At 36.6% G+C, this 24310-nt stretch overlaps 1 protein-coding gene across 2 annotated transcripts in view; it reads left to right on the forward strand.

Annotated features, from left to right (window-relative positions):
- MIGA1 (mitoguardin 1) overlaps positions 1–24310 on the forward strand; it is a gene marked incomplete at its 3' end in the record, with an annotated part of 94228 nt that overhangs the window by 22932 nt on the left and 46986 nt on the right. For both annotated transcript variants that reach the window (XM_079727110.1, XM_079727111.1), the window contains 5 exons: positions 10731–10908; positions 12367–12503; positions 14561–14687; positions 18057–18190; positions 18933–19056. In XM_079727110.1, coding sequence (XP_079583236.1) covers positions 10731–10908; positions 12367–12503; positions 14561–14687; positions 18057–18190; positions 18933–19056 — 700 coding nt within the window. The remainder of the gene's footprint in view (positions 1–10730; positions 10909–12366; positions 12504–14560; positions 14688–18056; positions 18191–18932; positions 19057–24310) is intronic.

Here is a 24310-nt window from a genome sequence, read left to right on the forward strand (position 1 = left end):
TGCATCTATGTTCATCAGTGATATTGGCCTGTAGTTTTCTTTCTTTGTGACATCCTTGCCTGGTTTTGGTATCAAGGTGATGGTGGCCTCATAGAATGAGTTTGGGAGTGTTCCTTCCTCTGATATTGTTTGGAAGAGTTTGAGAAGGATGGGTGTTAGCTCTTCTCTAAATGTTTGATAGAATTCGCCTGTGAAGCCAAGCCTTGGTAAATTTAAGAAAATTGAAATTGTATCAAGTATCTTTTCCGACCACAACGCTATGAGACTAGATATCAATTACAGGAAAAGATCTGTAAAAAATACAAACACCTGGAGGCTAAACAATACACTACTTAATAAGGAAGTGATCACTGAAGAAATCAAAGAGGAAATCAAAAAATACCTAGAAACTAATGACAATGGAGACACGACGACCCAAAACCTATGGGATGCAGGAAAAGCAGTTCTAAGAGGGAAGTTTATAGCAATACAATCCTACCTTAAGAAACAGGACACATCTCAAATAAACAACCTAACCTTGCACCTAAAGCAATTAGAGAAAGAAGAACAAAAAACCCCCAAAGTTAGCAGAAGGAAAGAAATCATAAAGATCAGATCAGAAATAAATGAAAAAGAAATGAAGGAAACGATAGCAAAGATCAATAAAACTAAAAGCTGGTTCTTTGAGAAGATAAACAAAATTGATAAACCATTAACCAGACTCATCAAGAAAAAAAGGGAGAAGACTCAAATCAATAGAATTAGAAATGAAAAAGGAGAAGTAACAACTGACACTGCAGAAATACAAAAAATTATGAGAGATTACTACAAGCAACTCTATGCCAATAAAATGGACCACCTGGAAGAAATGGACAAATTCTTAGAAATGCACAACCTGCCAAGACTGAACCAGGAAGAAATAGAAAATATGAATAGACCAATCACAAGCACTGAAATTGAGACTGTGATTTTAAATCTTCCAACAAATAACAGTGCCTTTTAAAGAGCAGAAGTTTTAAATTCTGAAGTCCAGTTTTTCAACTTTTTAAAAAAACTGGGTCAGGATTTTGGTGTCATCTCAAAGAAATATTTGTCTAATCAAAGATCACAAAGATTTTCTCCTATACTTTTTCTGGAACCTTTATAGTTTTAGGTTTTGTGTTTAAGTCTGTGATCCATTAATTATTTGTTGTGTATGGTGTGAAACATAGATTGGAATTCCATTTTATTGCATATGGATGCTCAGTTTTTTCCAGCACTAGTTTTTTTTTATATATCTTTATTTGAGTATAATTGCTTTACATTGTTGTGTTAGTTTCTGCTGTATAACAAAGTGAATCAGCTATACGTATACGTAATCCCCACATCCCCCCCCTCTTGAGCCTCCCTCCCACCCTGGCACTAGTTGTTGAAAAGACTACTCTTTTTTCACTGGACTGCCTTTTTGTACCTTTGCCAAAAATCAGTCATCTGTATATCTATGGGTCTATTTCTGTACTCTCTCTCTTGTTGCATTGATCTGTTTGTCTCTTTGTGTCAACACGACAGTGTTTTGTTTACTGTAGCTTTATAGTAAGTCTCAAAATCAAGTAAGGTTAGTCTTCCAACTTTGTTTTTCTTTTTCAAAATTGTTTGGACTATTCTTGATCCTTTTCATTTCCATATGAATTTTATTTTTTTGGCTGCACTGTGTGTCTTGTAGGATCTTAGTTCCCTGACCAGGGATTATACCCGCGCCCTCAGCAGTGAAAGCACGGAGTCCTAACCATTGGACAACCAGGGAATTCCCTGTATATGAAATTTAGAAATCAAGTATCAGTTTTTATCAAAAAAGAAAAAAAATCTTGCTAGGATTGTCATTGGGATTGTATTGAATCTATAGATCAATTTGGGGACGGTTGACATCTTTGAGTCTTTCAACCTATAAATGTGTTACGTCTTTCCAAATATTTAGGTTTTCTTTCTTGAACCTCAGCAGTGTTTGCTAGTTTTCAGGATACATGTCTTTCACATCTTTTGTCGGATTTATCCTTAAGTATTTCATATTGTATGAAGCTACTGTAAATGGTATTTTTGAAATTTCAATTTCCAGTTATTTATTACTAGTATATGAAAATAGACTTTTGTATATTGATATTATATTTTATAGCTTTATTAAACTCAGTTATTCTGGTAGTTTTTTGTAAGTTTCATAGGGTTTTTCTACACAGATGATCATGTGGTTTTAAATGGTAATGAATAATTGTTTTTATTCTATTATTACATTATAGTTTAAAGTTTATGTTAATTCAATTTTTATTTTTACACATAGTTTTATTATAGAAAATTTTAAGCATATACAAAATCGAATAGTTTAATGAACCCCCATATACCTGACACTCAGCCTCAACAGATAGCAATGCATGGGCAATCTTATTTTTCTTTTTTTCTTTTTTAAAATTTTTATTGGAGTATAGTTGATTTACAATATTGCATTAGTTTCAGGTATACAGCAAAGTGAATCAGTTATACCTATACATATATCCACTCTTCTTTAGATTCTTTTCCATACAAGTCATTACAGAGTATTGAGTAGAGTTTGCATAGCCTATCTTGTTTCCTCTGTTTTCATATCCATTTACTCCTCCATCCTTACTGGATTCTTTTTTGTGTGTGTGTGTGTGTTTACGCGGGCCTCTCACTGTTGTGGCCTCTCCCGTTGCGGAGCACAGGCTCTGGACGCGCAGGCTCAGCGGCCATGGCTTACGGGCCCAGCTGCTCCGTGGCATGTGGGATCTTCCTGGACCAGGGCACGAACCCGTGTCCCCTGCATTGGCAGGCGGACTCTCAGCCACTGTGCCACCAGGGAAGCCCCCTCACTGGATTCTTTTGAGGCAAATCGATACATCATATTATTTCATCTGTAACTGTTTCATTTTATATCTCACCTCTTAAAGTAGAACCACCACAATAACATTACATCCTTCCATACAATAGTAATTCCTTAATACTATCAGTATCCAGTCAGTGTTTAATTTCTCCTGTTGTCCTATGAGTATTTTTTGTTTGTTTTTGTTTTGTTTGATGGAATTGAGGTATCTTTTAAATCTCTTAGGTATCTGTCAACTCTTAGATCTCTTTTAATCTGTAGTTTGCCCATACCGTTTTTTTTTGTCTGTTTGTTTGTTTTTGCTTTGCTTTTATTTTCTCTGTGGAAGAAACCATGTTCTTTATTGTGACAGGATAATCCTGATTATATTCTCTCCACTGTATTTTTCTATGAATTGAGTTAGATTGGAGTATCAATTAAATTCAGTTTGTTTGTTGCTAAACTAAGTTATAGGAAATACATAATATCTGGTTGACTCTGTGATGTTGGCGGTCTTTGATAATTATTATTGGATCTGCTAATTCAAGAGGTCATAAAATGGTGACATCATTCTATATTTCCTTCTTAATTTATTAGATAAAATATATCAATGAAGAGAAACTTTCTGTCACTACTTGGGTACCTTGGTGCAGTTTGCATAGAAATGGCAGAATAATTGCTTCTTTCCTTTTTATTGACCAGATTGTAAAATAATGAGATGGTTCTTTAGTATTCGTCAGAGCTGATCAAGGAGGGTTTAAAAAAAGATCATTTTGATCTCACAGATTTAATTATATATGATATATTAAACCATGACTTTATTTATCCTTATTTATGCTCAAATGAACTCATTTTGGCCAGTGAGAGCCTATTCAAGTTGGCCTGTTTGTGCTTTAGATACAACTCTGTTGACAGCCTCCTTGCTATCTGGTATGAGAAGATGTTACAGGCTCCTCTCATACTTTTCATGCCCCATACCTGGAATCAGCCACTTCTCCAAGAAACCCTTTAGTGTAAAATGATATTTAAAGACAAGAGACTGTGTACCATGGGTCAATTCAGTTCTTTAAGGATTTTTATTTATTTATTAATTTTTGGCTGCACCGCACGGCTTGTGGGATCTTAGTTCCCCAACCAGGGATCAAACCAAGGCCCTCGGCAGCGAAATCACGGAGTCTTAACCACTGGACTGCCAGGGAATTCCCAGTTCAGTTTAATTGAATAGTTGTGCAAAGGAAAACAACCCAATCATAAAATTCTTCCAAATTTTCATTGGTTTGAATTAACTGGGATTAGCAGCTGTGTTGATACAGCTTTATTTTCTAAAAACTTTAAGTACTTATAGATTCACAGGAGGTTGAAAAAATAGTACAGAGAGGTTCAATAATTTGTTCCTTTTTATTGTGGTATTCCGTAGTCTGTATATGGATTTACCAGTTTGTTAACATTCATTTATTGAGAGACATTTTGGCTGTTTCCAGTTTTGATTATTATAAATAAAGCTGCTATGAACATTTGTGTACAGGTTTGGTGTGGGCACAAGTTTTTATTTTTCTGGGATATATGCTCAGGAATGTGATTACTGGGTCATATGGTAAGTGGATGTTTAGTTTTTAAAGAAATTGCCAAATTATTTTCCAGAATCGTTGTCCCATTTTAAATTTCCAACAACTATATATGAGAAGTAGTCTTCATATCCTCACCAGCATTTGATATTGTCACTAAAAAAATTTTTTTTAGCTGTTCTAATAGGTGTGTCATATGTCACAGTAGATTTAATTAACATTTCTCGATTGATCACGTTGAACATCTTTTTGTGTGTGTGTGTGTGTGTGTGTGTGTGTGACTATGCCATCCGTGTATCATCTTCTGTGAAATGAAATGTCTCTTCATGTCCTTCGCCTGTTTTCTAATTGGATTGTTTTCTTACTGTTGAATTTCAAGAGTTCTTCATGAATTCTGTAAACAAGTCCTTTGTCAGATAGGTGGCTTACGAATAACAGTATTTTCTCCCAGTCTGTAGCATGTTTTTTCATCCTCTTAACAAGGTCTGTCAGAGCTTTATCTCTTTTTTTTTGGAAAGAATTTTACTTATCAAAGTTGTAAAGATTGTACAGAGAATTTCCATATACTCTTCACCCAATTTTCCTTAATGTATACATCTATCATAACTCTAGTATAATCACTAAAACTAAGAAATTAACATTGGCATAATATTCTTAACTAAAAACTGTAGACTTTATTTATTGTGTTGGCCAAAAAGTTCCTTTGGTTTTTGAGTAAAAATAAAAGACACATTTTTCATTTTCACCACAAAGTTTATTGAACAACATATTCACCATTTTGTTCCACTACCTTCTGCCATTTTTCAGGCAACTTCATGATTCCATCTTGCCAAAACTTTTTATCTTATTGAGCAAAGAACTGTTCTAGGTGCCTTTTACAGTCTTCCAGGGAAGTGAAATTTTTTCATTAGAGAATTTGGTAAAGACCAAAATAAATGGAAATCTGAAGGTGTAATGTCTGGAGAATACGGTAGATGAATCAGAACTTCCCGCCAAGCTGTAACGGCTTTTGCTTGGTCATGAAAGAAACACGCGGTCTTGCGTTATCCTGATGGAAGATTTTGTGTTTTCTGTTGACTAATTCCGGATGCTTTTCGTTGAGTGCTGCTTTCAGTTGGTCTAACTGGGAGCAGTACTTGTTGGAATTAATCGTTTGGTTTCCTGGAAGGAGCTCATAATAGAGAACCCCCTTCCAATCCCACCATATACGCAGCATCACCTTCTTTGGATCAAGAAGAGCCTTTGGTGTGTTTGGTGGTGTTTCATTTCACTTGCCCCATGATCTCTTCTGTTCCACATTATTGTACAGTATCCACTTTTCATCACCCATCACAATTTGTTTTAAAAACGGAACGTTTTTGTTATGTTTAAGTAGCGATTCGCCTGCGGAAATACAGTCGAGAAGGTTTTTTTCTGCTTAACTTACGTGGAACCCAAACATCAAAGTGATTAACATAACCAAGCTGGTGCAAATGATTTTCAGCACTTGATTTGGATATTTTGAGTATGTCGGCTATTTCCTGTGTGGTATAACATTGATTGGCAGCTGTCACAATTCAGTCTAACAAAATTGTTTCTCATGAAGTTAAAGAGATAGGTGCTACTAGAGCAATCTTATGGGGAAACCGAACGAACTTTTTGGCCAATCCAATTTTTTTTAATGTAATTACTTAAATTTCATTTCTTTTTCCACATTGCTTTTAGTTGTTAAGTCTCCTTAGTCTTCTTTAATCTGTGACAGTTCCTTCAATCTTTCCTTGCCTTTAATGCTTGACACTTTTGAAGAGTACAAATTAGGTATTTTATAGACTGTTCTTCAATTGAATTTGTCTGATGTTTTCTCAGGATTGCATTGAGATTATTCATTTTTGACACAAAACCACAGTGCATTATATCGGGATACTTGATGATGTGTATATGTCTTTTACAGGTGATGTTAACCTTGATCACTTGATTTAAGTTTTTCCGCTGTTTTTTCTCTTTGTAAATAAATTTGGAGGTAGGTGCTTTGAGACTATGCAAATATATTGTTTCTCCTTAAACTTTTGTCCCCTAATTTTATTTTATTTTATTTTTTTAATAAATTTTATTTATTTATTTATTTATTTATTTATTTCTGGCTGCGTTGGGTCTTTGTTGGCTGTATGCAGGTTTTCTCTAGTTGCGGTGAGCAGGGGCTACTCTTCTTTGTGGTGCACAGGCTTCTCATTGCAGTGACTTCTCGTTTCAGAGCTCGGGCTCTAGGCCCGTGGGCTTCAGTAGTTGTGGCACGCGCACCTCAGTACCTGTTGCATGCAGGCTCAGTGGTTTTGGTGCATGGGCTTAGTTGCTCTGTGGCATGTCCAGGGATCTTCCTGGACCGGGGGTTGAACCCATGTCCCCTGCATTGGCAGGCAGATTCTTAGATACTGCGCCACCAGGGAAGTCCCTGTCCCCTAATTTTAGCACTTAGTAGTGAATCTTGCCTTAAGCAGTTATTACCATAGCGTTTATTGGTGATTTTCTATTTCCTTCATTCCTTCTACACTCATTATTTAAAATTATTCTGTAAGGGAGAGTTGTCCCTTCTTCCCCTTTTATTAATTTATTCAATTATTGATTTATATCATTTTGGGTATTTATTTTGTTCTTTGGTTTATAATCTAATACTATTATTTATTTTATTGTTCAAATTGTTCCATATTTGGCTTTGGAAGCTCTTTCAGGTTGGCTCCTGTGTCTTTTGACATGCCTGACATGCCCTCTTTTTTTTTCACCTCTCCATGTTCATTTTGTATTTTCTCTGCCTCAATCCTGGAATTACCCACTTTTCCGGGGAGCTTTGGCTCTCTTTAGTCTCCATATTTAGTTCTCTTTAGTCTCTGGTAATTAGAAACTAAGATCTGGATGCAAGGTGTGTGCATTGCTACTGGGATGTTGCTATTTCTAGGCCCTCTTAGGAGACAGAACTAGGATATGTGTGAATGCATACTGATCAGTGTATTTATACACAACTGTATTTCTGATTTTGTCTATCTGTATATATTAAAAAGAAAAAGCAAAACATGAGTTCATATTAATACTTCTTTTTTAATATATTGAGATTATATTATGGCTTTTCTTCCTTAGTTTGTTATTATGTTGAAGTATATTGATTAGTTTTTGAATGTTGAACCAGATTTGAATTCCTAGGATATACACCATTTGGTCATATATATTATTCCTTTTATATATTGCTGGATTTGATTTGTTAATATTTTATGAAGGATTTCTGCATCTATCAATGTTGGTCTGTAGGTTTGTTTTTGTTTTTGTAATGTCTTTGGTTTTGATGTTAATAGTAATGCTGGGTTTGTAAAAAATTGGGAAGTGTTCCCTCTTTGTAGGATTTGATATTTCTTCCTTGAATATCTGGTAGAATTTGGCTTATAATTTGCTTTGTTAGAAGATTTTAACTACATATTCAGTTTCTTTAGTAGGTATTTAAATATTCGTGCTATCTATTTCTTCTTGAGTAAATTTTTTTTTCCAAATTTATTTATTTTTGGCTGCATTGGGTCTTCGTTGCTGCGCGCGGGCTTTTTCTAGTTGTGGCGATTGGGGGCTACTCTTTGTTGCAGTGCACGGGCTTCTCATTGCGGTGGCTTCCCTTGTTGCAGAGCACAGGCTCTAGGCGCATGGGCTTCAGTAGTTGTAGCACACGGGCTCAGTAGTTGTGGCTTACGGGCTCTAGAGCACAGGCTCAGTAGTTGTGGCATGGGCTTAGTTGCTCCGCGGCATGTGGGATCTTCCCGGACCAGGGATTGAACCCTTGTCGCCTGCATTGGCAGGCGGATTCCTACCACTGTGCCACCAGGGAAGCGCCTTCCTGAGTAAATTTGATGGGTTCTCTCTTTTAAGGAATTAGCCCGTTTTATCTAAGTTGTTGAATTTATGGGCATAGAGTTGTTCATAGTAATCATTATTTTTTTATCCTTTTCATATCTGTGAGGTTTGTAGTGGTGGCCCTTCTTTCATTTCTGATTTTGGTAATATGTATCTTTTCTTTCTCCCTTTCTTTTTGATCAGACTGACTAGAGGTTTATCAGTTTTATTTATTTAAAAAAAAACCTAAGGGCTTCCCTGTTGGCACAGTGGTTAAGAATCCGCCTGCCAATGCAGGGGACACGGGTTCAAGCCCTGGTCTGGGAAGATCCCACATACTGCGGAGCAACTAAGCCCTTGCGCCACAACTACTGAGCCTGCGCTCTAGAGCCCGTGAGCCACAACTATTGAGTCCACATGCCACAACTGCTGAAGCCCGTGTGCCTAGAGCCCGTGCTCCACAACAAGAGAAGCCATTGCAATGAGAAGTTCACGCACCGCAAGGCAGAGTAGCCCCTGCTCACCGCAACTAGAGAGCCCATGCACAGCAACGAAGACCCAACACAGCCAAGAATAAATAAATAAAATAAATTAAACAAAACAAAACAAAACAAAACCAGGAATTCCCTGGCGGTCCCGTGGTTGAGACTCTGAACTTCCACTGTCCAGGGCCTGGGTTTGATCCCTGGTCAGGGAACTAAGATCCTGCAAGCTGCGCAGCGCAGCCAAAACAATAAAAAATTAAAAATTAAAAAACCCAAACAACTCTTGATTTTATTGAGTTGGTTTTCCATTTCATTGATTTCTGTGTAGTCTTTATTACTTCGTAATTTTCTGCTTGCTTTAGATTGGATTTGGTCTTTTTTTTCTAAGGTCAAAGCTCAGATTTTTCTCTTTTTTTTCTTTTTTTTTTTTTTTTTTTTTTTTTTGCCGTACACGGGCCTCTCACTGTTGTGGCCTCTCCCGTTGCAGAGCACAGGCTCAGTGGCCATGGCTCACAGGCCCAGCCGCTCTGTGACATATGGGATCTTCCCGGACCGGGGCACGAACCGGTGTCCGCTGCATCAGCAGGCGGACTCTCAACCACTGCGCCACCAGGGAAGCCCCCTTTTTTTCTTAATATAAACATTTAATGGTATAAATTTCCCTCTAAAGTTAAAACTGCATCCCACAGTTTAAGGCTTTTGTTCCTTTTGGGGGACAAAAGAGAAGGGTACTAATGCAGTTCACGTCCCTCAACAAAAGTTCCTGTTTCCCTTCCGCAGTTCACCATTAGGAAGACTTTCTTAGGACTCTTGCAGTCTTTTCTATGCGTACTTGGTGGAATTCATGAAGATAAAAACGTCCAAAAAGTGTGAATTACGCTTATATTTGAACCACACATGCCCCCCTGGGAAGGGTGATTCACCGTCCTTTACCAGTACTCTCTCAGTCTCCACCAATTTACCAACCATGCTAGCTGAACTCTTCTTACTGATATCCTGATATGCCTTCTTCCTGCATGTCAGTGTTCATGTCTTATCTCTCCGGGTGAGAACCTGTGTCTTCTTAGTTTTGGGGCCAGTTGATTACCCTCCAACTTCTGCATTCTGATGGGTTCAAAAAAATTGAGGGTTTGTTATTTGGCTTTTTTGTTTTTGGAAGTTTGGAAGTGACAGTCTTTCTAGCTTTCTGCATCCCCAAGCCTATAGCTTTATTTTAAAGTTCTTTTGCATTTTAGGTGATTAATAGTGTTTGTCCCTCAAGACAAAGTTAATTACCTCTTGCTCTTATGTTAGTACTTAGTACATACTTACATTACTGTATTTATCACACTATACTGTAATTATTTGTAATACATTATTTGTATATTTGTCTCTACTATTAGTACAGTCTTGAGGGAAGCAAGATCTGTATCTTCTGTATACTTGGTGCTTCTTGATAAATGAAAGACATTTGATATATGCTTATTGAATAGAATTATACTAAGATTTTAATTTTTATTTTCATAGCACAGTCCTGGTATATTGTAAGATGCTAAGTAAATATTTGTTGATTAATTCATGAATAAAAGGGCTTATTTAAATGATATTTATAAATTGAGTTAATTTATGTTTACCCACATTTCCAGATAGTTTTAAAAAATTGGTTCATTTAAAAAGTCTGATTTAATCATTACTGCAATTAAATATCTTGCTGTGATTCAGATAGAAGATTGAGTTGCATGAATTAATCATTAGTTGTTCAACAGATATTAATGGGATTGAATTATTTTGTGCTCCTGGTAACTTTTGGGGCATTATTATTTACCTGAGAAATGCAGAGCAGTGGATAATAAATTACTACATTTTTTGGGTTTGTCTTTAAAATTCAAATTGGGCTAGTTGTCATTGAAAGAGTAAAATAATATCTTGGTAGTATTTAGAACTAGATTAGCTTAAGAATAATTTTAGTCCTTATGTTGATTTTAAACAAACAAATAAGACTTTTTTTCAATCTAATTGCATCTTTTCCAGATCAAATTTTCGCCAGTAGCTAAAAAGTTATTTGTGGTAACTGCAGTGAGTGTTGTATCTGTAATTTTTCTGGCCCGTCACTTTAAAAGAAGACGTGGAAAGAAGAAAGGAAAAATATTACCATGGGAACCAGAGCATCTCATACTTGAATACACTAAAAGAGCAGCATCAGACAAAGGTATGTAGAAATAGCTGAATTAAGTCTGCAAAGGAAATTTTTTATGTAAATCATTACTGGAATGCAGTGATTTCAGTGTTTTGGTTTCTAAAATTTCCTTGCTTAATATTTAACTCACAAGTAATACAGATTAATTTTAGAAAGATTAGAAAATACAGACAAGCAAACAGAAAAAATTAAAATCACTTGAAATTCTGCTACCCAGAAATAAATACTGCTAATACTTTGGTATATATCTATCCATTTATATTTGCACTTAAATATCATATTGAGACATAAAATTTTATATTATGTATAAGTAAATGATTTATGCATTTTAAGTAAAATTCATTCCTTTTGTAACCTGCCTTTAAAATATTTAACATTATATAAGAATTTCTTTAAATGTCAATAAATATATCTCTGTGCTATCATTTTTAATATGTATTTAGTGTACAAATGTACTCTAATTATTTAACTAGTTCCCTGTTGTTCTCTTTAGGTTGTTTTTCTTGCTTTGCATATACTTGTCTGGTTTATTTCCTAAGTTTATAAAGTTCTAGAAGTAGAATTGCTGGCCTTTAAAGGATCTATAGTTTTTGTTAGAGATCTGATACATATTATCAAATTGTATCAATAGAAATAATTTCTTGAGCATGCTGATTTATCTTTGAATTTTAAATTATTTTAAATTCATTATTTGATTTATCGTATGATTTTGTGATTTGTTGGCCCAACAAATAATGAATGAATGACTATTTTGTGCCACGTGTAGTGAACATTACAACAATAATGATGCCTCTCACTTACTGATGTTTTATTAGACCTTGGGTGCAGTGCTACATGCTATATATTCACTGTGTTAATTTAACCTTTATAACAATCCTATGAATTAGGACTATAATCCTATGTTATTGTTCCCATTTTATACCTAAAGAAAATTGAGATATGGAAAAGTTGAGTGACTTGCTCAAGTTCATATAACTAATAAGTGCAAGGATTTGAATTGAGGAGTGTCTTAACTGCTGCATTCAGATAAACTAAGGCACAGTGTCTGCCCTAGATGAATGCGTAGATGGTTAGGGGAGACAGACGTATAAAAGACTGATTACAATATAATGTGATAAGGATAAAGTTTAGAGGTAATTCAGGAAAGAAGTTCTTATATTTTGTTAAATTTATAATTTGAAGGTTCATGGTTGCCAGTACTTTTATGCTGATTACAGTAGACCATTCAAATACCACCTTGAGTAATTGATGCATGTTTTAATCTTCATTTCAGAAGCAGATTTTAGCAGTGTTAAAAACATTATATAGAGTTGTAGATTTTAATAATGGTATACATTTAATAATTTACACAATTGAGGGAAATGTGTTTTAAAATGAGTCCTCTGAATGAATATATAAACTTTGAAATTTTACCTGAAATTTATCATTGGAGTTATTGATACTTTTAATATTAATATGTTTGTTTGGTAGGTTCAAGTTGTTCCAGTAGCAGACAGAATTTGACATTATCTTTAAGTTCTGCCAAAGACAAAGGATCTCAGTCTTATAATTATGCTAATGGAGGACTCTTCAGTAAATACTCAGGTTCTGCACAAAGTTTGGCCTCTGTAAGTAAAGAAAAAATTTTTATTAGTTTTTTCTTTTAACTTTATTTATATATCTATTGTTATCTATTGGTTTAAATGTCATACAGTTATAGATAGCTCTTAGTATGGAAAGAAGCTTAAGAAATCTGGTTGATCCTATTTTCTTCAGGCAAGTAAAATTATCCTTTTGCTAAATATTCAGCCAGCTTGGTTCCAGGTTTTTTTGAGTTAAGTGATGTGGTCCCATGGGGTCCTCTGAGGATGATGTTGGTATGGAAGTGTTGCTTCAAAGCTAGATGTTCTGCAGAAAGCTAGAAGATGCAGCAAACATGGTACTAGGTCACAAAAATCACTTGATGAACCTGCCAAGTGTGGAGTTCTTCACCTCTTTCTTGACAGTATTAATATAGTATTGATTGACAGGTGAAAAATGAAGTTAATATTTGTTTAAATCTAATGTAGTTTAAAAATTATTTTAAAAATTAGGTAGGATGTGCACTTCCTACTAAATAAAGAAGAGGCAAAAAGCAAACAGTGAAAAATGTGCTCCTGATCTTCTCAATTCCCCTCCTTAGAGATGAACACTGACAATTTCTTTTTTTTTTTTTTTTTTGCGGTACGCGGGCCTCTCACCGTTGCGGCCTCTCCCGCTGCGGAGCACAGGCTCCAGACGCACAGGCTCAGCGGCCATGGCTCACGGGCCCAGCCGCTCCGCGGCACGTGGGATCTTCCCAGACCGGGGCACGAACCCGTGTCTCCTGCATCGGCAGGCAGACTCCCAACCACTGCGCCACCAGGGAAGCCCGACAATTTCTTATGTGTATACTTCCAGGGAGAATATGCCTCTACCATCATGTATATTCATTTAAAAAATAGTCTAAAAAATAAAAAATACTTTATAGAATACCATAATCTGTTCCATACCTTGCTTCTGTATTTCGTTGGAATATACAGCTGCCCCATTCTTAAATGCCTAAAAATATACCAAATTTTTAAAGGCTATTCTGTGGTAGGAACATCTAGATCAAAGGCATGCAGACTCTCAATTCATCTGTGAAACTGAGCTGGATAATGAAGTATATGCCCATTCTATAATCTGGGGTACCTCTGTGTTGAATTCTCTCAACTGAAAGTTGAAGCTTTTCTTGACTAGAGAAAAGGAGTTTTATGGTAAGAGTATAAGTACAAGTCTTTAGAATCACTTTACTATATGTGCCTTAGCTGACCTAGTCATTCCACTGCTGGGGCTGTGAACCCAGATTTCTGCCTCTTAATGAGCGCCTCAGTGAGGGTCATGACAGCAGGAGTGGAAAAGGAGGGAACAGGGTCCACAAAACTTGGTAACTGGATATGAGAGGTGTGGGAAGAGAAGTTAGAGAAGACTTCTTGTTATCTAGTTTGAGGAATTATGGAGATAAAAGTACTGTTAGTGAACTTGGGAGGAGGAAGAGTTTTTGTTGTGGGAAGAAGCAGAGCTCTTTTTTGATATAGTCATTTTGAGATGCCAACAGAAGAGCCAAGTGGAGTCACCAAATAGGCAGGTGGAAGTGTGGGCTTAGATTTCTCAAAAGAGGACAGAACTGAAGTTCAAGATTTGAGAGTCATTTGCATAGAGGTGACTGAAATGATTGGCTCAGCAGACCTTGCTAGAGAAGGGAAGATGACAGGGGCTTTTCGATTTTCGTTATTACATAGTAGAGAATCAGCATTGTAATAAGTTCTAAAAGGAAAATAAGCTAGCTCCCTCAAATCAAAGTAGGTGTGGGTAACATTTATAAGTAAATACTTAATGACAGTAAAGTATAAAAATAACTCCTTGATTTTTGATGGAAATATCTGATTTATGTTCAAAATATTGTTCTAGTTGTATATTTTTGAGCAAACAAGGGTTCAGAATACTTAGGGCCCTATGACTCTTAAGTTTGACTGAATATAATCAGATTTAATTCTTCAGGTAGAAATTCCATGGGTTGTTATACCAGGATTTGGATTTACATAAATAATTTATAAATATAAAAGATAGCTAAATACTATTACAAAAGAGATTTTGAAGTAACTTCTGTCCATTTTAATTTTAGGTCCAGAGTGTCAATTCTTGTCATAGCTGTGCTTGTGGCAATTCTAATTCCTGGGACAAAGCAGATGAAGATGATATTAAACTTGTTAATATTCCTGTGACCACTCCTGAGAACCTATACTTGATGGGTAGGAATAACATAATGAAGTTTTAAGATACAGTATTCACATTTAATGTGAAACAGAAGAATGATGAATTGTTCTAAGGGAAGCAACTATAATTCTAAAATGTTCTCATCTGTTGACTCTAGTCTACATAACATAACATGTTGTGTTAGCCTCCTGAGGCTACTGTTAAAATTACCACAAACTTGGCGGTTTAAAACAATAGAAATATATTCTTTCAGAGTTCTGGAGGCCTGAAGTCTGAAATCATTATCACTGGGCTGAAATCAAGGTGGCATTTGGGCCATGCTCCCTCTGGAGGCTTGGAGGAGAATTCATTCCGTGCCTCTTCCAGCTTCTGGTGGCTTCAGGCTTGTGGCCACATGACTCTAATCTCTGCCTTCCTCTTCACTGTGTGTATCAAATCTCCCTCTGCCTCTCTTTTATAAGGATGGTTGTGATTGGATCTAGAGCCCACCAGATAATTTAGGATAATCTCCCCATGTTAAGATTCTTAGTTCAATCACATCTGCAAAGATACTTTTTTCTTATATGGTAACGTTTACAAGTTCCAGAGACTAGGGCCTGATATCTTTGGGTGGTTATTATTCAATCTATTACACTTACCTAACCTAATCTGTTGACTTTTATCTAATGAATCTATCAAAATCCACTTTATATAGTCTTTTATCTAGATATCATTTGTATTCTTCCTATATCTAGAAAGGATTTTAGATAGAAAGAGGCCTGTGTTTACAGCTCAAACATGAGCATGTCTAGAAAGTCTCACTGGAGCCCAGGAAGAGAACGAGAGACCTTAACACCAAATCACATTCAAGTGCATTTTCAAATCCTTTCCCCTATTCTTCTGTACTCTATTTCAGGCTATATTCCTTTTAAGGGAAATGCATACTAACTACAAACAAAACCAAAAAAATCTTGATGTGGCCTTGGCCAGTGAGTAGTAAGGGGATAGTGAGTTGGCAGAAGGACTGTGTGTGCCTGTGTGCATTCCCACACTCTAGAATAGTTAAACACTATATCATCTGTAAAGCAATTATACTCCAATAAAGATGTTAAAAAAAAAAAAAAGACTATATCATCCGCCATGATGTCACAGTAGGTAATCCTGCAGGGGGGGGAGATATAGGAGTAGTTCTTCTGCCACCTTTTCCAGGTCTTCTGAGAATTAAGCTCACTATGTTTCTAGATTAACTATGCCTAGTAAACGTACACTCAACACTTCTGTAGGAATATTGAGAGTTAGAATTGAAGAGAAATAGAGTAAAACTAGGGAAGCTACAGGGAGTCTCAGTGTCATAGAATTAGGATCGGTAGGAGATATTGTTTCAATTCCCACCTATAGTTTCAGTTCCCTTCACAGTGTTGATGACATAAAAAATATATTGGTAACATGTTTGAATTCCTGTTACAAAACTGCTGATATGTGACAGTTTGGGCCACGTTCTGCAGTCAAGTGAGACACAGTACTTCCTGAGAGGTAACTTTTATCTTTGGACAACTTTGCTGTTAGATAATTCTTCCTTATATTTAGCCAAAATAATCAGAAGGATAGAGAGTGGATGGAGTGAGAGGAGGATGAAGGAATTAGAATTGTATAGCTTGGAAAAAGGAAGTCTTTTAAGTGAATAAATTTTTTAGAAGGAAGATCCAGACAATGATTCTTTGCTACAGAAAATTAAACAATTTAAGGCTTACATTTCATTTAAAGAACATCTTATTTGTTTAGAGTTGTAGGTTCTCCATATAACTGAAGAAATGATTTTCGAGGACAGGTATTCTCTAGCTACCATATCTTAAAAACATCTTCAGAATGACTTGGTCAGATTCTTAAGCAGCTTTTAAAGATCTTTTACTTTTATATGTCTAGAAAAATTGAGGTTTTGAAATATTTTGGTTTTGTTTGAAGTGCATAATTATTTTGGTAAGCCTTTTTTTTTTTAATTTGGAGAAAAAGAGGTACATATTCACCTATTTTCCCACAAAAGCTTTCTATAAGGAGGGATGTGAAATTCCTACTCAGATTGTAACCCTTTATTGGTTCTTCTTGTATATTTTTAACTCTGGCCCAGCACTTTATCCATCCAAATCAGCAAGTTGGTGTCAGGATGGTCTAAGACACCTTTTGGTGGAAAAAAAGATAGAAAAGACTTTATTCTGGACCTCTGTGCTGTTATCTTTCTTCTTAGCTTTACTCTCTCCTTCTGAGAACCTTTTGTAAACCTGATAGTTTCTTTTTTTTTTTTTTTTTTTTTTTTTTTTTTGCTGTACGCGGGCCTCTCACTGCTGTGGCCTCTGCCGTTGCAGAGCACCGGCTCCAGACGCGCAGGCTCAGCGGCCATGGCTCACGGGCCCAGCCGCTCCGCGGCATGGGGGATCTTCCCGGACCAGGGCACGAACCCGTGTCCCCTGCATCGGCAGGCGGACTCTCAACCACTGCGCCACCAGGGAAGCCCCTGATAGTTTCTTATCAACTAGTTTCTTCTGTTTGCCCATCAGTTTTCTTTTTCATTTATTGGGATATTTTGAAAGATAGTTATGTGACTATAAAAATTAGCCATTATTGTTAGGACTTTTGATGAATTCATGATATATTTTTTAGAAAAATTCCAAGCACCGTATACCTTTGAGTTACATATTTTAAAAAGGGAAAACATATCAGTCATTTCTCTCTTATTGTTGGTTGACTACATCTGTAGACCTGGAATGTATTGGGATGTTAAAATTCTGCTAAGAAATGATGTGAGCATAAATTTTATTCTTTAGTGCCAAAATTACAGTCACACTGTGCCATTGGTGCTAACTGTATGAAAAACACTTCAGACTGAAAATGATTTTGGTATTGATTTCACTTATTTAAAATTGTTCTGTTCTTGGGACTTCCCTGGTGGCGCAGTGGTTAAGAATCTGCCTGCCAATACAGGGGACGTGGGTTCGATCCCTGGTCTGGGAAGATCCCACATGCTGTGGAGCAACTAAGCCCATGCACCACAACTACTGAGCCTGCGCTCTAGGGCCCACAAGCCACAACTACTGAAGCCAGCGCGCCTAAAGCCCGAGCTCTGCAGCAAGAGAAACCACTGCAATGAGAAGCCTGCGCACCGCAACAAAGAGTAGTCCCCACTTGATGCAACTAGAGAAAGCCCGTGTGCAGCAGCGAAGACCCAATGCAACCAAATAAATTTTAAAACTTTTAAAAATTAATAAAATTGCTCTGTTCTTGGGAAATCGCAGGCAGTCCAGTGGTTAGGACTCAGCACTTTCACTGCAGGGACCTGGGTTCAGTCCCTGGTTGGGGAACTAAGATCCTGCAAGCCATGTGGCACGGCCAGAAAAAAAATAAAATAAAATTGTTCTGTTCTCAATTTTTAGGTATGGAATTGTTTGAAGAGGCATTGCGTCGATGGGAACAAGCTCTAACCTTTCGAAATAGACAGGCTGAAGACGAAGCCTGTAGTTCCATTAAATTGGGTGCGGGAGATGCCATTGCAGAAGAAAGTGTAGATGTAAGGATGATTTATTTGGGAGTGGTCTTCATAATATTGGAAGAGTTGAACTATTTTTAATGTTGATTCAGTGTACTTGATTTCTGTGGCATTTAATAGAACTTTTTTTTTTCTTCCTTGGGATTGTGTGGGGATATTTCTTACTGGGCGTTTCCTGTTCGGTTAGTTGTTAAACCCCAAATTTGCAATTCATCATTGTTTCCTGAGTGTTCAAGAAAATAAAAAATTAAGCAGATATGATGTCTAAAGGAATTTTTAAAAGTCTGTTTTGTACTTTGGGTTTAATTAAGTGCCATTATATACATAAAAATCACACAGAGTTAGAGCTAGACTCATCTAGGTTAGTGTTCTCAAATTTGAGCATGCATCAGAAGCCTCTGAAAGGCTTGCTGAAAAATAGATTCGGGGGTCCCACCTTTAGGGTTTCTAATTCATTTCTAATTTGCAATTCTAACAAGTTCCCAGGTAATACTGATGATGTTGGTTCAGGGACCTTATTTTGAGAACCTTACTTTGAGATCTAGTCCAACTCCTTAATTTTACAGATTACGAAATGGAAATGATTTTATCTGAGGCACAGCTAGAACTCAGGCCTCCTGACTTCTATCACAGTATTCTCACCACCCCAACAGTATTTTTTTATATCCCTCACTTTTCTGCCTTTCATTTAAAAGTGGAAAGTTCTTAGAATTTTAACATTAGAATCTAATATTTGCTGTGTGTACTTTTTCTCTCCTTATAGGATATTATTAGTACTGAATTTATCCATAAACTTGAAGCTCTGTTGCAAAGAGCATATCGTCTCCAGGAGGAGTTTGAAGCTACTCTAGGGGCATCTGATCCTAATTCCCTTGCTAATGATATGGGTAAGGTGGTTATTTTATATGGTTTTTCTGAAATGTGTGATTTTTTTTCTTTTCTATTCTTGGAATCATTGGCTACATACTTTTTAGAAAATAGCCAAGAGAAAAAGAGTACTATCATATTTATTGTTTTTTTCTTTCAGTTTAACTTTTCAAGTGAACTTATTGACATAAATTCAAGTACTTACCATAGATAGGATTGTAACATTATTTTAAAATTACATTCTAAGTGAAAGAATCCCAGTTAAAGTGTTAGAGAGAGGAAAAAAATAATAATATAAAAATGGGAGAGAGACACACTACCTCAGAAACAGGCATGTAGCTCATGACTTACATTTAAAGTATTTTAAGTGATTCTATTTCTTGACCCAATTTCAGTTGCAGGCTACATTTTGAGGTAAGTAGTCAATACATATGTTAATATATACCATTATCTTTGTTTCCTACTTTAAAGAAAAAAGAACTTTGAAGAGACTTCTTAAGTGAAGTCTTCCAAGGAAAGAATGATTAAAATTGCTTCCAGGAGTTCCCTGGTGGCTTAGTGGTTAGGATCCTGGGCTTTCGCTGTGATGGCCTGGGCTGGTTGGTGAACTGAGATCCTGGAAGCTGCCCAGCGCGGCCAAAAAAAAGCTTCCTTGACTTCAGTAAATCATCCAAAGAATGAAATAAAATAAAATTACATTATATATTTTTTTTGTTAAAAGTAATTTAAATTTTTTATTTGAGGAGGATTTTTGTTTTCTAATAAAGAAAAAATTGTTAAGGCTTGTTAAGTTTTTCCACATTTATTTCTGAACATGAAGTACTGAAAGTGGCTGCATTTTGAGATGTTTACATATTTATATATTTTGAATTTAGGTAAAAGATTTCACTTGTATTAGAATTATGAATTTCTGTCTATATGTTACAGTGAGGGTTATGTGAAACCTCTGCATTAATTTCGGTCTTTGCTTTTTCAAACTGTTACTGTCACCAAAAATTATTCATTAGACTTGAATGAATAGTTTTTTAAAAGTTTCTCTGCTTTTGGCATAGGTATAATATTTTGACATGGAGATTCAGGCCAGAAGAAAAGTAGACAGTATTCATGTCAACAAATAGAATTTGTCAAAGGTTTCTATTTATATATTTTTTTACACAATTTCTTTTGTAACTTATTAGAACGGCATTTATGATAGTAGGTAGGAAAAAGAACAGAGAGAAGCATTTTTGTAAATGAATTTTTACTGGAGTATAGTTGCTTTACAATGTTGTGTTAGTTTCTACTGTACAGCAAAAATGAATCAGCTATACATATATCCCCTCTGTTTTGGATTTCCTTCCCCTTTAGGTCATCCCAGTTCATTAAGTAGAGTTCCCTGTGCTGTACAGTATGTTCTCATTAGTTATCTATTTTATACTTAGTATCAATAGTGTATATGTGTCAATCCCAATCTCCTAATTCCTCCCCCCGCAGAAGCATTTTTAAAAGAAGTCAAATGTAAAAATGGGAATGGAACAACTAGAAGAGATAGCAAAGTGGTTAAGTAGTAAGGAAAGCCACAGAGAAAAAGAAGTAGGAAAAAATTATAAATATAAGGAAGGAAGAGGAAGAGGACCTGAGACTTTTATCCTTTTATTCTAGGAATGGAGGCTTTGCCCTCACTGTTCTAATCTTCTGCTTGCAGTTTTTGTTTAGCCTCATGATAAGGATCATGTAGATGTGTAGTTCTTGTACTTGTTAGTCTTCTAATATGCATCTCAGATTTTGTTCTGTTTGGCATACCCAAAGTTTCTTTTTTCTACACTGTCCATAGAGGTTGCTGGAATCCATCTCTGATTTCTTCAGTTTATTAGGTAATAAAGGTTTTTTTGGTATTGCCCAGAGGGTCTGCTTTGGGTTTACATTGCATCTGGACAAGAAGACCCCTGGGCAAATGGCTTAATTTCTGGGGCCTTCAAGTTGTTTCTGAGGAAATTGTTGTTAATTTGGAACTCTAAATGGGTAGGATTTCTAGAGTGGGACTCATAATCAGTCTATCCATTTGGTTAGCTTAGGTTTGTAATAAGTTCCTGTCTTAACCTGAGCTGTCAGTGGCTACTAGGCTGGCTGGCTTTTCCCCGCAGCCTAGCAGTGCCTTGGCCTGTTATTGCCCTGGAGATTCCAGTTGACATGAAGCTGTTATATTTTGTTCCTTCTTGGGAATTATTTGGATGTTCTTCTATATCGCAAGTTTCCATTTTGGAACTTCTGGATTCAAAGAGCTGAATCTATGGCCAGGAGTCTAGTAGGGAAGTAGTTCTGTTATATCTGTTATTTGATATTAATCAAAATTGCTTAGAAGTCAGTTAACTCTCCTCATTCTCTAAATCCAAATTCATTTTACACGTTTAATGTATATTAATGAGAGGCAACTTATAATTAGTAGTCATAAATAGAGAGAGGTTAACAAACGCCTTCAGAGGCTCAGGGGTGAATTTAAACCAAGTATTGAACTGACTTCAGTGAATACTTTATTGTTTTGGAATTTGCTTTGTCTTATTTGATAAAATCAATTTTTTTTTCTCATAAGAATTTGATAGGTTTTCAAGGTTGGAAGATTTTTTAGCAGTCATCTAATTTTTCTCCTTTCCCCCTGGACTTAATATTTGACAGGTACCATTGTTTGCATGTCACCATGTTCCAGGACCTTTGCTAAGGCCCATAGTTTCTTCTCTGAGTCAGGCACAATTCTAAGTAAAAATTATGTCACTTAATCCTTACAAATTTTATGAGGTAAGTATAGTTATCCTTATTTTTCAGACGGGGAGAGAGGTACAGAGGTATTAAATCACTTCCCCAGAGTTACATAGCTCTTAAGTGACAGAACTTAGATTTGGGCCCAGGCGGCTGGCTTTGGAGTCCATAAACCACCATGCTGTATTGCCTCACCACTTAGAAGACAGACATGTTCTTTGAATGGTAGGATTGACTGTGAACTCTTTGTGGCAAAGTTCCCTGTAAGAAATGTCTTGGAGCAGGTAGTCTGGAATCCCCACAGCTGTGGAAGTAAGGAACCTTATTTCTGGTGATGGTATCATTTATTTAGTGTGGATCTTCCTTTCCTTTAAATTTTTTCTTCCTCCATATCTATCTGGGGATCTGCAGTGAACTCATGCATCTTTCCTCCTCTCTCAGGCCCTCTAGGCAGTCTAGACAGACTTCACGCATTTTATTTTTTTTAAATATTTATTTATTTATTTATTTGGCTGCGTCGGGTCTTAGTTGCAGCACGCGGGATCTTCGTTGCAGCATGTGGGATCTTTTGTTGCGGCGCGTGGCCTTCAGAGCGCGGGATCAGTATCTGTGGCACATGGGCTCTCTAGTTGTGGCGTGCAGGCTCTAGAGTGCACAGGCTTAGTTACCCCATGGCATGTGTGATCTTAGTTCCCCAACCAGGGATTGAACCTGCATCTCCTGCACTGGAAGGCAGATTCTTAACCACTGGACCACCAAGGAAGTCCCTCACGCGTTTTCTAGAAGGGAGTTATCAAGGTTTAATCCAGGAACTGAAGATGTGAACTGCTGTATTTACCTGAGGGAATGGGGGGAGAGGGCTCAACTGTGCCAGCTGAATTTAGTGTAGCACTTTAATGAGTTACTCTGGTGGATTACCTTTTGGCCTATATTTGCATAATAGCTAAAAATACAAACTCAAGATTCAAACCAACTGGGTTCAAATTCTGTCTTCACCATTTATTAGCTGTGTGATTATGTAACTTGTCTAAGCCTCAGCTTCTTCATCTGAAAAATGGGCATGTAGTACCTATTTAACAAAGTAATTATGAGAATTATATTAACAAATAAAAAGTCTAGGGAACAGGGTAACAATATTTATTAGGTTGGAGTTTGGAACTTCTCTGGAACTCTCTGAGGAAGACCATAATTTTAACCTCTAGGATATTAGGCTATGGTTTGATAGGACCTACCTTATCCTACATTGACCAATTTCAAGGTATTCTTTAAAATTTCTGGTCTGGTGATACCTTTTCCGTGTTTTCCAGTGAGGCAGTTATTTTCTTCCTGTCTTTTTTTTTTTTGGCCACTACACGTGGCTTGATTGAACCCATGCCCTTGGCAGTGAAAGTGCGGAATCCTAACCACTGGACCGCCAGGGAATTCCCTCTTCCTGTCATTTTTAATGGGGCTTTAGGAAGGAGAAGTAGATGCTTTTTTTTTTTTTTTTTTTTTTTTTAATTTATTTTGGCTGTGCTGGGTCTTCATTGCGGCACACAGGCTTCTCTAATTGCAGTGCGAGGATTTCTCTAGTTGCAGCGTGCAGGCTCATTAGTTGTGGCGCGTGGGGTTAGTTGTGGTATGTGGGATCTTAGTTCCCCAACTAGGGGCCGAACCTGGGCCCCCTGCATTGAGTTAAGAACGTGGAGTCTTAACCACTGGACCACCAGGGAAGTCTGGAGAAGTAGATGCTTGTGCTCTGTCATCTTGAACTAGAAATTCTGGACATTATAATTACAGAGCCTAAGGACTACATTAACTTGTAACATTGCTAATGTAGAGCTAATGGTTAACTAAAACTTTTAAGTTCTTTGTTGTTACTGTTAGATGTTATTATTAAGCCACATCTTCCTTGATTTGTTCCTGTGCAGTTGTGTTTTTGGACCCAAGGTTTAGATGTTATGTTTATTATTCCTACTGAATTGTCATTTCTCAGTCATCATTCTGAATTAAGATAGTTTTAGATTTTGATTTGACATCCCTTTTAGCTTTCTGTCACTTTCTAGTTTGTTCAGTTTGGTCTATTTCGTCATCAATGCTCTCATTGAAACCATTAACAAAAAATGCTTAAAGGAAAACTTATTTCCCTCTACTTAACAATTTCTGACACCAAATGAGTGGATTTTCCACACCAAGCAATTCTCCGGTTCTCTTTGGACACCAACTGGGTATTCTGCAATTTAATTCACTTCAAACACTAATTACCCAGCGTTAACTGACTCCACAGGTAAAGGGCTCATCTCACAAGGCTGCCCCCCCTCATATGCCAATCGCAAATCCAGGCCTCCCATGCTTCTGACCAACTGTCTGTAAATCAGAGGTTCCCACCACTCCCTCCTTGGGCTTCATAATTTACTAGAATGGCTCACAGAATTCCAGGAAGCACTTTTCTTACTATTACTGGTTAATTATGAAAGATATAACTTAGCAACAGTCAAATGGAAGAGGTGCATAGGGCATGGTATGGGGAATGGGTGTAGAACTTTCATACCCCCTCCAGAC

The sequence above is a fragment of the Hyperoodon ampullatus genome (assembly GCF_949752795.1).
Source record: "Hyperoodon ampullatus genome assembly, chromosome: 2".
NCBI lineage: Eukaryota > Metazoa > Chordata > Mammalia > Artiodactyla > Ziphiidae > Hyperoodon > Hyperoodon ampullatus.